This window comes from Bos mutus, chromosome 11 (assembly GCF_027580195.1).
Source record: "Bos mutus isolate GX-2022 chromosome 11, NWIPB_WYAK_1.1, whole genome shotgun sequence".
Taxonomy (NCBI): Eukaryota; Metazoa; Chordata; class Mammalia; order Artiodactyla; family Bovidae; genus Bos; species Bos mutus.
This window is the reverse complement of record NC_091627.1, coordinates 87,283,751-87,297,519: the sequence shown is the minus strand read 5'-3', so window position 1 is coordinate 87,297,519 and position 13,769 is coordinate 87,283,751. Positions and strand designations below refer to the sequence as shown.

Genomic DNA, 13,769 nt, shown 5'->3' with positions numbered 1-13,769 from the left:
TCCTCTGTCCATGGAATTCTCCAGGCAAGAATACTGGAGTGGGTTGCCATTCCCTTCTCCAGGGGATCTTCTCAAGCCAAGGGTTAAACCTGGGTCTTCTGCATTCAGGACAGATTTCTTACTGTGTGAGCTACCAGGGAACAGAGATCTAAGCACTAAGGTAATTCCTCAGTTATACTTAATGAGCATCTACTACACCCCAGACACTGCTCCAGGCCCTGGGGACTTAACAGCCACCAATGAGACCAATTGCCTTCCTCAGGGGGCTTGTGTTCTACTGACAGTTTCCATTTCCTTGGAATGAGGCTCCCTGGTGGAACTTCAGGCTAACTCCCTAGCAGAGCACCACCATGGGCAGCAGTCTTCACAGGCTCGTTCAGTCACACCAGGCTTGAGACTCGCCTACCCAACCCCAGTCATTTTTCTTGTTTACGCCTCCACGGTTTCCCTGATACACATTAGCATTCCTTCTCTAAACTTTCACTCCCTGGGTGGGCAACAAATGGCTATTTCCAAGGCTGATCTCTATTTACCTACTTTCAAGTTTCTCCAGTGCTGTGGAATTCAAATGGGTCCCACAGGGTCCATGAAAGTGAGAGGTAGTTGTTCATGCACAGCCAGTCGGCCACCGGAGCTCTCGTGTCCAGGATAGGGAGGATTTTCAGCTACTGACCTGGTTCAACATTCAGAGTCACACATATGAAAACTTCACCTCCAGGTCACATCTTCACAAGCAAATAAGGGCTGCTCATGTTAATTCTGAGTCATGAAGATGTTATGGCTTCCTTTCTAATACTAATAAAACACAGGCAATACAGAAAAACATAATGCCACTTGACTTTCTCACTGTAATCAACAATTCAGCAAAGGATGGGAGGGGGGTGGAGACTGACTGATTTCATTAAACTCAAGAGAAACAAATCAGAAGGAGGGAATCAACTTACCAGGATGCAACCATCTAAAATCTCTGGCTCCAGAAATAAATAGTTTTTTTTTTTCCTTTTTTTTTTACAGAAGGTAAACCCCAAAAGGGTGTAACCTACCCATCGTCTCTTACATATTCATCATCTAAAAGCCCAGCTGCCAAAGCAGGCAAGTGTCCACGTGTGATTTCATCTAAATCTTCTGATTTTGTAATCAGGCAATTCTGTGTTTTAGAAGATAGGGTGGAAATTAGCATCTTAACCAGTCAAGCTCCACTGACTCCAGTAATATTTTAACAGATGCCAGAAATGCGGGCACAGAAATCAATGGGCCGAAGAGTGAGGCTTTATTTTTTGTTTTTGCAATTCCGAGATTATCTCTGTGTTGGTGTCATTTTTGTTCAGAATGACTGTTGCCTTGAATTTATTGTATTGCTACTTTAGAAGATGACATGACATTCTGTGTGGAAACGTTCCCTGGTGGCTGAAAGTGAAAAGACTGTCTCTACTTAGGTATGAAATGAAGGGAAGCAAAGAAGATGATGTGGCTTCTGTGACAATAGCAAGCCACTAATCTCAACGACAGCAGCCAAAACTATGCCGTCTGTGAGGTTGTGCCACCCCAGCTTCCTGTGAACCACTAAGGGGGTACAGAGAGAACTCAGGCTAGGAAAATACATTTTTCTGGCTTCCTGTGTAAAAGCAATAACTGTGCTATGCATTCCTGTCCTTTCGCCAGGGGTGGGGGGCGTCGGGGGTGGGGTAATACTTTGATTTCTCATCAAAGAGAAGCTGTGAGTTGTTTTATGGTGGGATTTAACATTACTTCCAGAAACTTGAAATAATGAAGAAACAGAAATAGTGAAGAATAGGAAAGCCTGATGTGCTGCAGGAGCTGGATACTACTGAGCTTCTGAAGAGCAACCACCAGAAACTTGACAGGCTAGCTGACTTTGTTCATGTCCATAAAGTGAATATGGTTTTAAAATAGGCACTGTAAGCTAGCTAGCATTTATTGAGTTTTTGCTGTGTGCCAGGCATTGTTCCAAGATCATTGGAACATTTACCTGATCTTTGTATTTGATCACCCCTGCAACACCATAGATGTGTATTAATACTATTCTTAGCCCTAACTTAAAAGTTTGAGGAAATCGCAGCACCAGAGAAATTTAGTAACTTGCCCTTTGCCACACAGCAAGGAAGTAGCTGAGCTGAGAATCAAGTCCAGTCAGTCTGGCTCCAAAAGCCCTCTCTACACTGTTATCCTGTATTTTTTTCTGCCAATTATAGTGTATATAAAGAATCCTGACTTGAGGCACTTATTATTCAAATAGAGGATGTTTTTCATTCCCGGCCCCAATTACTCTCCAATAATATCTTTAATGACTTCTTAATTATTCCAGTAATCTAGACCTGTTTTTGTTTGTTTAACTGCACAGAATCAACTCTTCCTTAATGCCTCCCACAAGCAGAGGGTGGCGCCCCATGGACCATTTCTGAGATGTCCCCTGTCCCCTTCCGCTGTGGGCCTGGGGAGAGGACAAAGCATGAAGGGAGGGAGGGAACATCTTACCCTGCACGCTGCTCTCCCCCAGAGGTGGCCTCGGACGCCTCCCCTTCTTCGAGTCCTTCTGCTGAGGGGCCTGGGTCGGGTGGGGCCACCGACAGCACAGTTCCGCCAGCACGGCCCCACCCGTGGGAAGTTCAGTGACACCTCTCCTCATGCAGAAAGCGGGGACAGAAAGCGGGCCTGGGGCCTTCTGGCTTCTGCACTGCGCCATGGCCAGAATCTGGACAGATTCCCACACCCTGTCCTGTGACTGTGCCAGACACCTGTCCCACCCCTGAGGCAGAGCGCCAGGACACCCCCATTTCAGATACGTTTCAGCACCTTCCCCAAGGGTGCCACTCTAATGGGCCTTGACAACACTAAAACTCTAAGGGCATCCCCCTGAAGTGGGTCAGGGTGAGGGGAGAGACAGTGGAGGGGAGAGAAACCAATCACAACCACTGGTGACTTAGATGGCCAGATCAGCTGGTTTCTAAGTCCTGCGTAGCAGAGACTATTTCCAAAACTTCTCTATCTGCCCCTGCACTGTGGCCAGCTTAGCACCGCCCACCCAGCAGACCTGACTCACTGACCACCAGGAGGAATGTGGAGGAGCTGGCGCCTTCTCACACTGTGCTGCTACATACATATATTTTTTGGCCATACCATCCTGCTTGTGGGATCTTAGTTCCCCAGCTAGGGATTGAACCTGGATCCTTGGCAGTAAAAGCACCGAGTCCTAACCACTGGACAAGCAGGGAATTCCAATGCTGCTATGCACACTTAAAACTAGCAAAAGCCATATCTCCCATCACCATATCTCCCATGACACCATCTCCATTTCTCACTATCAGCCTCTTATCACAATACCATCCAGAGTTGCCTGAGTCTGAAAAATTAAATTCACTCATTCAGTCATTCAGTAACCATGTGTTGAGCACATTTGGTGGCAGACTCTGAGCTCAGCTGTAAGGATTCCAGCATAAAAGAGATACTGGGGCCTTATCCAGCCTCAAAATTAGACAAACCTCTTTCAAGTGACAGTCCCACCATGCAGTGAGTCTCAACAATTCAAATAAAAAATCCAGTGAGAACAGTAAAAAGGGTGGCCTCTTGGTTGCCACTCTTTCTTTGTGATAAAATTCCTTCAGAAACGGAAGGAAGAGGGGGAACTGGAGAGGCACAGGCCAGCAGCTGCTCAGGTCCCAACCCTCCCCTAACAAGATGCTTCCTGACCTCTCCTAGAATGTGAGTGAACAGATAAACCAGGTTGGGATGATCCCCTCAAGCATCGCAACCCTCCGCTGGGGGAGGGGCAGGTGTATCACGATGATGTCAGCTGCTGTCATTTATCAAAAGTCTATCGTGTAACAAGCACTGTGAAGCCCCCTTATAGACGTGATCTCTAACTGTGACAACAGCCCCCCAAGTAGGTCTGACCATCCCCACTTTACAGCAAAGGGAGCCAGGCTCAGAAGACTGGAGAAAGCCTTGTGGCCAGGCTGGTGAGGGCTGGGGCCAAAAGTCCAGGCTCCTGGAGCTGGCTATGCTTCTCCAATCAGGTTTCCCGGGCCCACCCTAGACTAGCTCAGTGGATCAGAATCTCTGTGAATAGAGCCCTGGATCACCCCCATTGCAATCCTAATGATGTCCAGGTATAGGCAGCTGGGGGACCCCTTGGTGCAGTTGAGTCTGGAGCTATTCTTATAATATGTCAAGAGTCTGAGGGAAGTTTTGAAATGTTTTCCCATGAAAATCTTTGAAAAAAGCCTAAGCTTTCATATACTTGAAGTTGTACAAAGAAACTACTTTTTAGTAGTTTTATTTCAAATTTCTCAAAAGGAACCTGGTCTCATGAAGAATTCACTTGGTGTCACACCAGGCATTATATTCAATAAGGACCTAGAATCATTTGGGGCATTTTCTCCATCTCCCTCTTAGAGACAGCTCTATTCCTTGAAGGAGAGCAGGCAAAAATGACTAGGTCTTCCATGGAAGAGTGTGAAAGACCAAGGAGAAGGCTCTGTTGGTTGAATTTATTTATGCTTGAAAATATCTGTGTTCTAAGAAAGTAACATAAACGGCTGTCCACAGGATATTTCATTTGCTATCTAGAAAATCAATATCAGCAAAGGCAGACTGGCAGGGAAGCAGGTTGGCAACCTCAGAATTAGCCAATGGTATGAGAAAAAGATAATCCAGATTCTTAGTATCTAATGAGTTTAAAGTGGCAAAAATATTCACTATTTTCAAGTAAGTTTTTCTTTTTAATTAATTGTGCTTTAATTAATAATTTGCAAGTACAATGTACTGTCAGTTTATTTATAGATTTCTCTCCAAATCAGCAATATATCCTATTTCATAAAATATACGAGTGATTCTGTTAAATGGCTTTTCCCTGTATGAACCTGAGCCTGTGTCTCCCTAAAGAGGCATTAATGCCTGGTAGCATTTACCAGAGGGTATAACAGAGGAGTACTTTGGAGAAATTAGAAACTTCCCTAGGACTTGTTATGAAAGCTCAGTTCCTTTAGAGTAATGGAAACGCCATAAATCACTCAGGTTTAGTTTTGCCCAAGGATGGCGTGAAGACTGGCTGAACCCCTGAGGCCGCTGCCAGCTCTTTAGCAATTAGTCTGGCACAGTCTCCAGGCGGATTTAAAGACGACCAACTGCTAGCAAGCATCAGGGTAAATGCGGGATCTGCTTCCTGCCCTGCCAGGCTAGCGCCCGCAAGAGCAAACAGGATGGCCAAACTCCAGCCCAGTTCCAGGGTGTTCTGTGCTGACCTGTGCTCCCAGGTCAATGCTCTGCCTCCCACAGGAGGTGACAGTGTCAAGGTGGGGAAACTGGCAAGTACCATTGCTGGGCAGTGGGTCTGAACACCCGACCCCACCTCATGTTTGTCTGCTCGTCTGGACAGGGCTGCAGTCTGACATGGCCCAGCACGCAGCACCATGTCCAAGAGGAGGCTGGGTGTTCCCACAGAGCATAGAGCTTCCTATCTCAGATCCTACCCCCTTGGCCTGCTGTTCTGTGTACCAAAGCTGCTTCATCCTTAAGCAGAGTTACGGCTAGAGCTGGGATGCTGTCATAGGCTGAAAAAACAACCCCCGAAAAGATATCCGTATCCTAATCCTGGAATCTGCAGATGTCTTCTTACACCGCAAGAAACGGGTAGGGGCAAAAAGGCTGGGAGGCCGTGCTGATATGATTAAGTTAAGGATCTTTAGATGGCGGGGGTGGGGCGTGGTGGTGATCCTAGACTGTCTGAGAGCAGGGTTGTCAGGGAGACCATGCAATCACACGTATCCTCGTAAGAGGAGGGAGAGGGAGATTTAACACACAGAGAAGAGAAGGCCGCATGAAAGTAGAGCAGAGTGAGAACGGAGGGTGCCGGCCTTGAAGACTGGCGGGGTGTCACGTCAAGCAATGCCACTGCCAGCAGGAAACAGAAGAGGCAAGAAGCAGATTCTACCTTTGAGCTTCTGGACGGAGGTCAGTCCAGTGATGCTGATTCCAGCTTTCTGCCTCCAGAACTCTGAGGGACTACATTCCTGTTGTTTTAGGCCACCGAGTTTAAGGTAATTAGTTATAGCATCCCCAGGAAACTAATACAGACGCACAGATGTAGAACGGCACATCTGCCATGGGGTCCAGCAGGCCATGAGGGTGGCTGCTGTTCCCTCCCAGGACTCGGGTGCTGTTCACTTTGGGGACCATGTGATGTTTCCTTCTGACGCAGACACGTGGTTCTCTATACAACCCCAAGGCCCAGTGGGCCGCTTGCCCCCCATGCCCTCAACATAAATAATTCAGATAAATAATTCATAATAAATTATAAATTCATAAATAATTCATAATAAATTCAGGTTATCGAAAATCGTGGAAGCAATCTAAATCATCACATGTGGATGAGGAGTAACGTTTAGAAGAAGAAACGAGATGGTCTTTACCATCTAATTAGTTCTGTTACCCCATTTTATAGATGAGGAAACTGGGACCTAGAGCAGTTAGTCGCCTAGCCATGAACCAAAACCAAAACGTCTAAGACACATTGTCTAAAACAATGAAAGCCCTGGAAGCACCCCTTACCTCTAGGCCAACACTAACTGAAACAGCGTATATATCCATGAACCATTGCTTCTGGTGTATGGCGAATTAATTTCATGATTAATCGTGTTCAGCCTCGTTTAGGTTGCTATTGTTTTGAGCTGCCTTTTAAATATTTTATCATTACTTCATCTTTGGTTCATTCATCGGCTTATTCCTCCACCCAGATTGTACGTGCCTCCACAGCAGCTAGCATAGGAGCTCATGGCTAGTGTTCAAGAACTACTTATTTCTGTCCTGAAGAGCCTACCAGCTATCCTGTGAGCCCCAGTGCAATTCCACTTTCTTACAGGGGAGACAGCAAGAGCAGATCAGAGCCCACCAGTTCCAGGGACAGCAGCACAGCCGGTCACTGTGACACAGGCGCCGGGGACCACTGCCATCGAGGCCGCCCACACCACCTTGCCAAAGCCCTCCCCATCTGCAGGCTCCACCGCCAGCGGCCTCCGACCACAGCCCGCGGGCCAGAGAAGCAAGGACCTGGGTCAGTAGGTAGACTGTATGCTGCCGTGTGCTAGAAAAGTGGGAGACTGGGTTTTTAGGGTCAACAGCCTCTCTGAATGCCTGTGTATGGAGTTTTGAGCTGGGTAAGGGAAGAACTCCTGAGACCTGGGCCGGGGGTGTGTGCCGTGTCTTCCCATACTGAAGGGGTAAATTGAGCTCATGATAATTCAAAACTGAACTAAAAGCTAAGCAAACTATGTAGAAGGACTTAATACAGATTTGAAAATAGGACTGCTGTTAATCATACTTTGGAAAGTAGGATATTACGTGAAACTTTCCCATCGCAAAATCTCCATTTCTCCAAAAGCTCAGTTGGAGGGCTAATAGATTTCTGTGTAAACACTGTTGGGTTTTAAGGGACAAACTGAATACTCCTGGAAGTCTTCAAATATTAGAAGCAAGCAACGACAAAAAAGAATCCCTTTAGGAAAAGTCAGATAGCTCAAGTTTTTCTTTCTTTTCTGACTGCTTTTTGTCTTACCACTTATATCCATTTCTTAAGTCATGTTTTAGGTTTTACCAAAGTCCAGTTTATGGAATTAATCTTGGTATTACATCAAACATGACCTTAGGAGCCCATTGGATAATCCAAACAATGGCTTTACACAGTCTTCCATGTGAGGCAACCTGGGCAGTGAGCATCTATCTCATTTCTAAAGGTCCTCTGGCAAGAGGGTAGGAAATTCCACAGAGCGGGTGTCGCTGTGTCTCAGCTACTTCTAAATATCTCCCACCTGGCATCACTTTTTGCTTCTAGGAGGAAATGCCCAGGACTGGGTCTTTTCAGCCTCACCTCCAGCCTCCAAACATCACCGCCACATACCATGGCCCTTCCCTCTTCTCTGTCGGAGCCCGGCTCTCTAGCCATCTTTCTATTCAACAAGTCCAAGCACTTTCAGTGTGCCAGACACTCTTGTAAGCCCCTGACAAATATTAGCCTACTAAATCTTCAAAACAACCCTATAAAGCAGATACAGTGCTTCTAATTTGATTAATTCATCGTATTGGAGAAGAAACTGGCCCCCAGTCACACTGATGGGAAGCAGCAGAGCCAGGCTCCACGACCAGCCGCCAGCCCTCCCGTGACACTCCCCCGCCCCCTGCCCCAGCGATAGGAGGCATCTCCACCGTGAACAAACACCCAAGGCACTAACGATGTGGCACAGAAGCTGAGGCCTTGACCTGCCTGGACATGGTGACAAGATTAGAGGGTCTAGACACAGCCAACTCCTGCTCTGATTAGTAATAAACAATTACAGAATGCACAGTCCATTCTCTCCCTGTGCCAGGAGCCCTGCACACATTATTTTAATCTTCCCAACAGTTCTATAAAATAGGAAATATTATTATTCCATCCGATGCATGGCTCACGGAAGAAGCTATAACATAAAGTCCCCAAATAAAAATACCACAAAAATCATTTCTGAAATATATTAACACACTACCCCATCATCTTGATTCTTTTACAGACTTGCGAATAGCTGAGTGAGTTGCTTGCTCTGGTGTCTGCTTAGAGGATGGCAATTTTTACATAACACATATAATTTAGCCTGGGGCATATTTACTTTGCTACACTGGGAGCTTGGAAATCCTGTTACAAGTTGGGCCTTTGCTTGTGGAAAACCTCAAGCAACTTGAAGCAGTGGCTCCCAGCCTGGCAAAGCTTCCTTATTCCTGGCCTGGGGACACAAGCTTTGGGCAGCGGCCTCGCAGCCCGTCAGTTTGTGCTTCATCCCGGTCCAGCACCCACGTCCGTGCTGCCCCACAGCCTCCTAGACAAATACCCAGGGTAAGCGCTCTGTGTAGCCTGCGCCCTAATTGCTACGAGAGGAGTCAAACTGGGGAGGGAGACAGGAAGAGAGGACTTTTTAAAACGTGAATAGTTTACTCAAAAGATTTTCCGTAGGAATGAAGAAGAGTGAAGATTCATGTTTGAATGCCTATGTCTTTTTTTTTTTTTTAATAACAGCCTTCTTGAGATACTTTTTGCCTACCGTACAATTCACTCATTTAAAATATTCAGTTCAATGATTTTCAGTGTACTCAAAGTAGTGTGACCATCACCACAGTCAGTTCTAAAACATTTTCATCACCTCAAAAAGAAACCCCACATTCACTGACAGTCACTCACCACGTCCCCCTAAAGGGCTCCCCCACTGGCCCTAGATAACCACCAATCTACTCTCGTGAATCCCTATCCTAATGCTTGGCTGTAGACATTCGCTGTGATATTTCAGCCCAACTGTACCAAGTAATATTTAATATATAGATAACTTATTTCTTCAAATAGCTGAAAATATTCTATTAAATTATGAGAGCAACTCTCCTGCTGATGGACAAGTAAGTCACGATGGATGCATTTAAGTGAATTTTTTTCCTTTCGTATATGTGACTGTAGTCAAAAGATTCTAGAAGTGACTGTAGGTGGGGCACTGAAGCAAAGCCTAATTCACGTCTTCATTCAAAAGCATTTCTTGAGTGCCCATTGTGTGTCAGGCGCCATTCCAGGGTCTTGCGCCACATCGGTGAAGATATCCTACCAAGATCCCCCAAGACCCCTGCAGCAGGACACCTAAGATGTGTGAGGCAGAGCAGGAGCAGCCTGCTTTTGGGGGTCTCGGAGTCATCTTTGCTCTCAGATGAGGTCAAGAGCTGCCTTTCAGACAGGACACAGGCATGGGAGGGAGTCCAGCAGAGTCGAAACTTTGCAGCAAGAAAAGAAAGCGGCTCTCTCAGCTCATGAAGAGACGCTGATGCAGGTTGTAGGACTCCCAGGAAGATGGGGCTGGACACCAACGTCACATCTCAGCCTCTTAACTGACCCGCAATTGTGCAAACCTAACAAGACAGAGACCCACTCCAGTGTTCTTGCCTGGAGAATCCCAGGGGCGGGGGAGCCTGGTGGGCTGCCGTCTATGGGGTCACACAGAGTCGGACACGACTGAAGTGACTTAGCAGCAGCAGCAAGACAGAGAGGAGTATAGAACAAGAGAAGGCTGGGGCTTCTTCGGGGAGCCAAGACCTAGAGCGACAGTGACTCAGAGCAGAGGCGAGACTGTTCATGTGAGAGGCCGGTGGGGTAGGAATGTCGGCACCTAGCAGAGCCAGGCAGTCAGAGTGCTGCTTCCCAGGACCAGAGGGGGCAGCCTGGAGAACCAGGTCCAGCGTTATGCTGAGGAAAGGGCTCTGGAAACAATGGACGATGCCTTAGGTCCAGCTGCAGGGTCCGCTGAATCTACTGCGGCTTGGAAGGTAGAGTGTGGCTTTGCCCGGCATTGTTTTCTGGTCAGGTTTATCTCAAGAAGTGCCCGGGATGCCTCAGCTAATCTAACACATCATTAGATGTGTCTACACTAAAGGGTAAACCCCAGAGAGGAGCGGAGCGCCACCTGGTGGAAGGGCCGGTGACACACGTTTCTACTGCAAGCCACCCGCTGACCAAGGTCCGCTAAGGAAGAAGTGGTGAAACCTGGGAGGGGAAGGAACCAGTATCTGTAAAAGCCTGACCCTTCCACGTGCAATTTCCATTCTCACCAACATGTATCTCATCTCTGAATGTTTATCTTCCTTAAAGTATCAGGAGGAGATTTTTCTTAAAATCCAGTCATAAAACACTAAGACAAACATTCCAAAAGAAAGATCGGTGAAGGTTATGACTGGGCAGGCCATGGAGGAAGAACTACAAATAGCCAATAAATATAACAGATGTTCACCAGGAATCAAATACACTTAAAGTAAACAATAAGGTGTCAGTTTTCACCAATTCACATTGGAAATTGATAAAACACAGTTTGGGTAACAGTGTGGAGAAATGACCCAGCATTTCCTGCACTTACAGGAATATATCCTAAGGTAATTATCAGCCAAAGTCAAAAGAAGCCTGGACATAGATGTTGTTCATGATAGAAAAATAAGTGGAGACAATTTAATTGTCCATTGTCAGAATGGTTAAAAAGTCACTATGCAGCTATTAAAATATGCATACTTCCTGACAAGATAAGATTGGTCTGTGACAGCTTGTTAAGTCAAAGAAGCAGGCTACAAAACAGGATGGCTACCAATCTCATGTGTTATAATTATGTTTTGCACATGAGAATATGTGGATAGAAAAAGGAATAGAACACTGTATACCAAAATTATAAACCAGCCACTGCTGGATAGAGGGATTGCAGATGATTCTTTACTACCCACAGTGGATATGTTGATCGTGAGCACGTGTTCACTTTATAATTAGAAAACAGAGCTATTTTGAGTTTGTGTCCAAATAATTGGAACAAGAAAGCAGAGACATCACTTTGCCAACAAAGGTCCATATAGCCCAAGCTATGGTTTGAATGGCAACCCACTCTAGTACTCCTGCCTGGAAAATCCCATGGACGGAGGAGCCTGGTAGGCTGCAGTCCATGGGGTCGCTAAGAGTCGGGCACAACTGAGTGACTTCACTTTTCACTTTCATGCATTGGAGAAGGAAATGGCAACCCACTCCAGTGTTCTTGCCTGGAGAATCCCAGGGACAGAGGAGCCTGGTGGGCTGCCGTCTATGGGGTTGCACAGAGTCGGACACGACTGAAGCGACTTAGCAGCAGCAGCAGTAGCCATGTGGAAAAGGCAATGGCACCCCACTCCAGTACTCTTGCCTGGAAAATCCCATGGATGGAGGAGCCTGGTGGGCTGCAGTCCATGGGGTTGCTAAGAGTTGGACATGACTGAGCGGCTTCACTTTCACTTTTCACTGTCATGCATTGGAGAAGGAAATGGCAACCCACTCCAGTGTTCTTGCCTGGAGAGTCCCAGGGACGGGGGAACCTGGTGGGCTGCTGTCTATGGGGTCACACCGAGTCAGACACGACTGAAGTGACTTAGCAGCAGCAGTAGCAGTAGCCATGTATGGATGTGAGAGTTGGACCATAAAGAAGGCTGAGCACTGAAGAATTGACACCTTTGAACTATGGTGTTAGAGAAGACTTTTGAGTCCCTTGGACAGCAAGGAGATCAAACCAGTCAATCCTAAAGGAAATCAGTCCTGAATATTCATTGGAAGGACTGATGCTGAAGCTGAAACTCCAATACTTTGGCCACCTGAAGCAAAGAACGGACTCGTTGGAAAAGCCCCTGATGCTGTGAAAGATTGAGGGTAAGAGGAGAAGGGGGCGACGGAGGATGAGATGGTCGGATGGCATCACCGACTCAATGGATATGGGTTTGAGCAAACTCTGGGAGATAGTGAAGGACAGGGAAGACTGGCGTGCTGCAGTCCATGGGGGTCACAAAGTGTCAGACACAACTTAGTGACTGAACAATAACAACAACAGTTGGAACAAAGACAAAAGGAATGAAAAGTTATGGTGGATAAATTTGATTCTAAGAAAAACAGGTGTTTTCCCATGACCTCTTATCTCTCCCCTTCCATGAAACTTGGTTCTTTCCCTCAGCCAGTTTTTATGTGGTCCCTTTCCCCCCTAAAACAGACTTTGCAGCTCTCTTTACAGAATCTCCCATCTCTCTCTGCCCTTTTAAAAACCTTGCTTCAGAAAAATTGCCCAGTGAATAATGAATGCTGAAATGTATTCGATTCTCCCACAGAGTAATTAAGGATAACCCATTGTGTACCCTTAAAAATGACTGAAAGCTAATGCTATTTGCATCAATACCATGTTAATGCAGTTTAAGCAAACTGCTAAATGTTAAGTGACATTTCTATTGAGGAATTACTGTAACTCCCTCGGGAGAGGCACAGCTGAATTATTATAAGAATAATGAAGTATAAAGAAATATGGCATTTTAGTAAAAGATGCTTTGACAGCTGTGGAGTGCAAGGGCTACTGTTACCTGGAGTTTTCAGTCAGTGTTTTGAGTTAAATCCTTCCCCCGCTCCCCACTTCAATGCCTCCTCCAGAGCAGATTCAGGCCACCCAAGGACAAAGCTTTACTTTTGTTCTCACCTTGGTAATATCTTGCTAGTATGAATCATGGAAAGAATGAGAAGAGTTAAATTAAAATTCATGCTCTGGCCACTCAAATGTTATTACAGATCTCTGGTCCACCACCACCTACAAATCAAAAAATCTTTTCACTCAGTCATGTCCAACTCTTTTCGATCCCGTGGACTGTAGCCCATCAGTCTCTTCTGTCCCTGGAATTCTCCAGGCAAAAATACTGGAGTGGGTTGCCATTTCCTTCTCTCAGGGATCTTCCCAAGCCAGGGATCAAACCCGGGTCTCCTGCATTGCAGGCAGACTCTACCATCTGAGCCACCGCCTATATTAACAGCCAAAATAGCCCCCAAGCTAATCCAGGTGAGAACCTAAACTCACCTTTCTAGCTACTGGAAGAAGTTAAGCTTGCTTACATGGAGGTTGTCTTTCCAAATCCTTGTCATTTGACTCAGATTTGAACAGAAATCATTAAACCAGATATGTCAACAAAAGATTCTGCTCAAGGGCCCAACTTGTAAGGAAGCCATTAAATAAGCAAAGCGCCACTCCCTTGAGGCAATTTTTTTGGAGGTTGTAATAGAAATTCCTAAGGATTCAGTGACTAGGCTCTTATAAACTTGAAAAGGGATACTCTCTGGGGTTTACCCTTGAGGAACTTGGGTCAAAGACGCCTTTATCATTTCCCAGGAAAGGGCAGAGCCAATTTTGCTCAAGTACTTCTGTGACACGGGGAACAGAAATCAT

At 46.2% G+C, this 13,769-nt stretch overlaps 1 protein-coding gene across 2 annotated transcripts in view; it reads left to right on the top strand.

The window, feature by feature from the left end:
• The window catches only part of VIT (vitrin), a 125,032-nt gene that overhangs the window by 66,663 nt on the left and 44,600 nt on the right, over window positions 1-13,769 (top strand). Inside the window, exons 6-7 of one of the 2 annotated variants that reach the window (XM_005901911.3) lie at window positions 1,015-1,092; window positions 6,878-7,069. The exons of the other annotated variant lie outside the window; for it this stretch is intronic. Of the exons in view, the coding sequence (XP_005901973.2) occupies window positions 1,015-1,092; window positions 6,878-7,069 (270 nt within the window). The remainder of the gene's footprint in view (window positions 1-1,014; window positions 1,093-6,877; window positions 7,070-13,769) is intronic. 2 annotated transcript variants of the gene reach the window in all.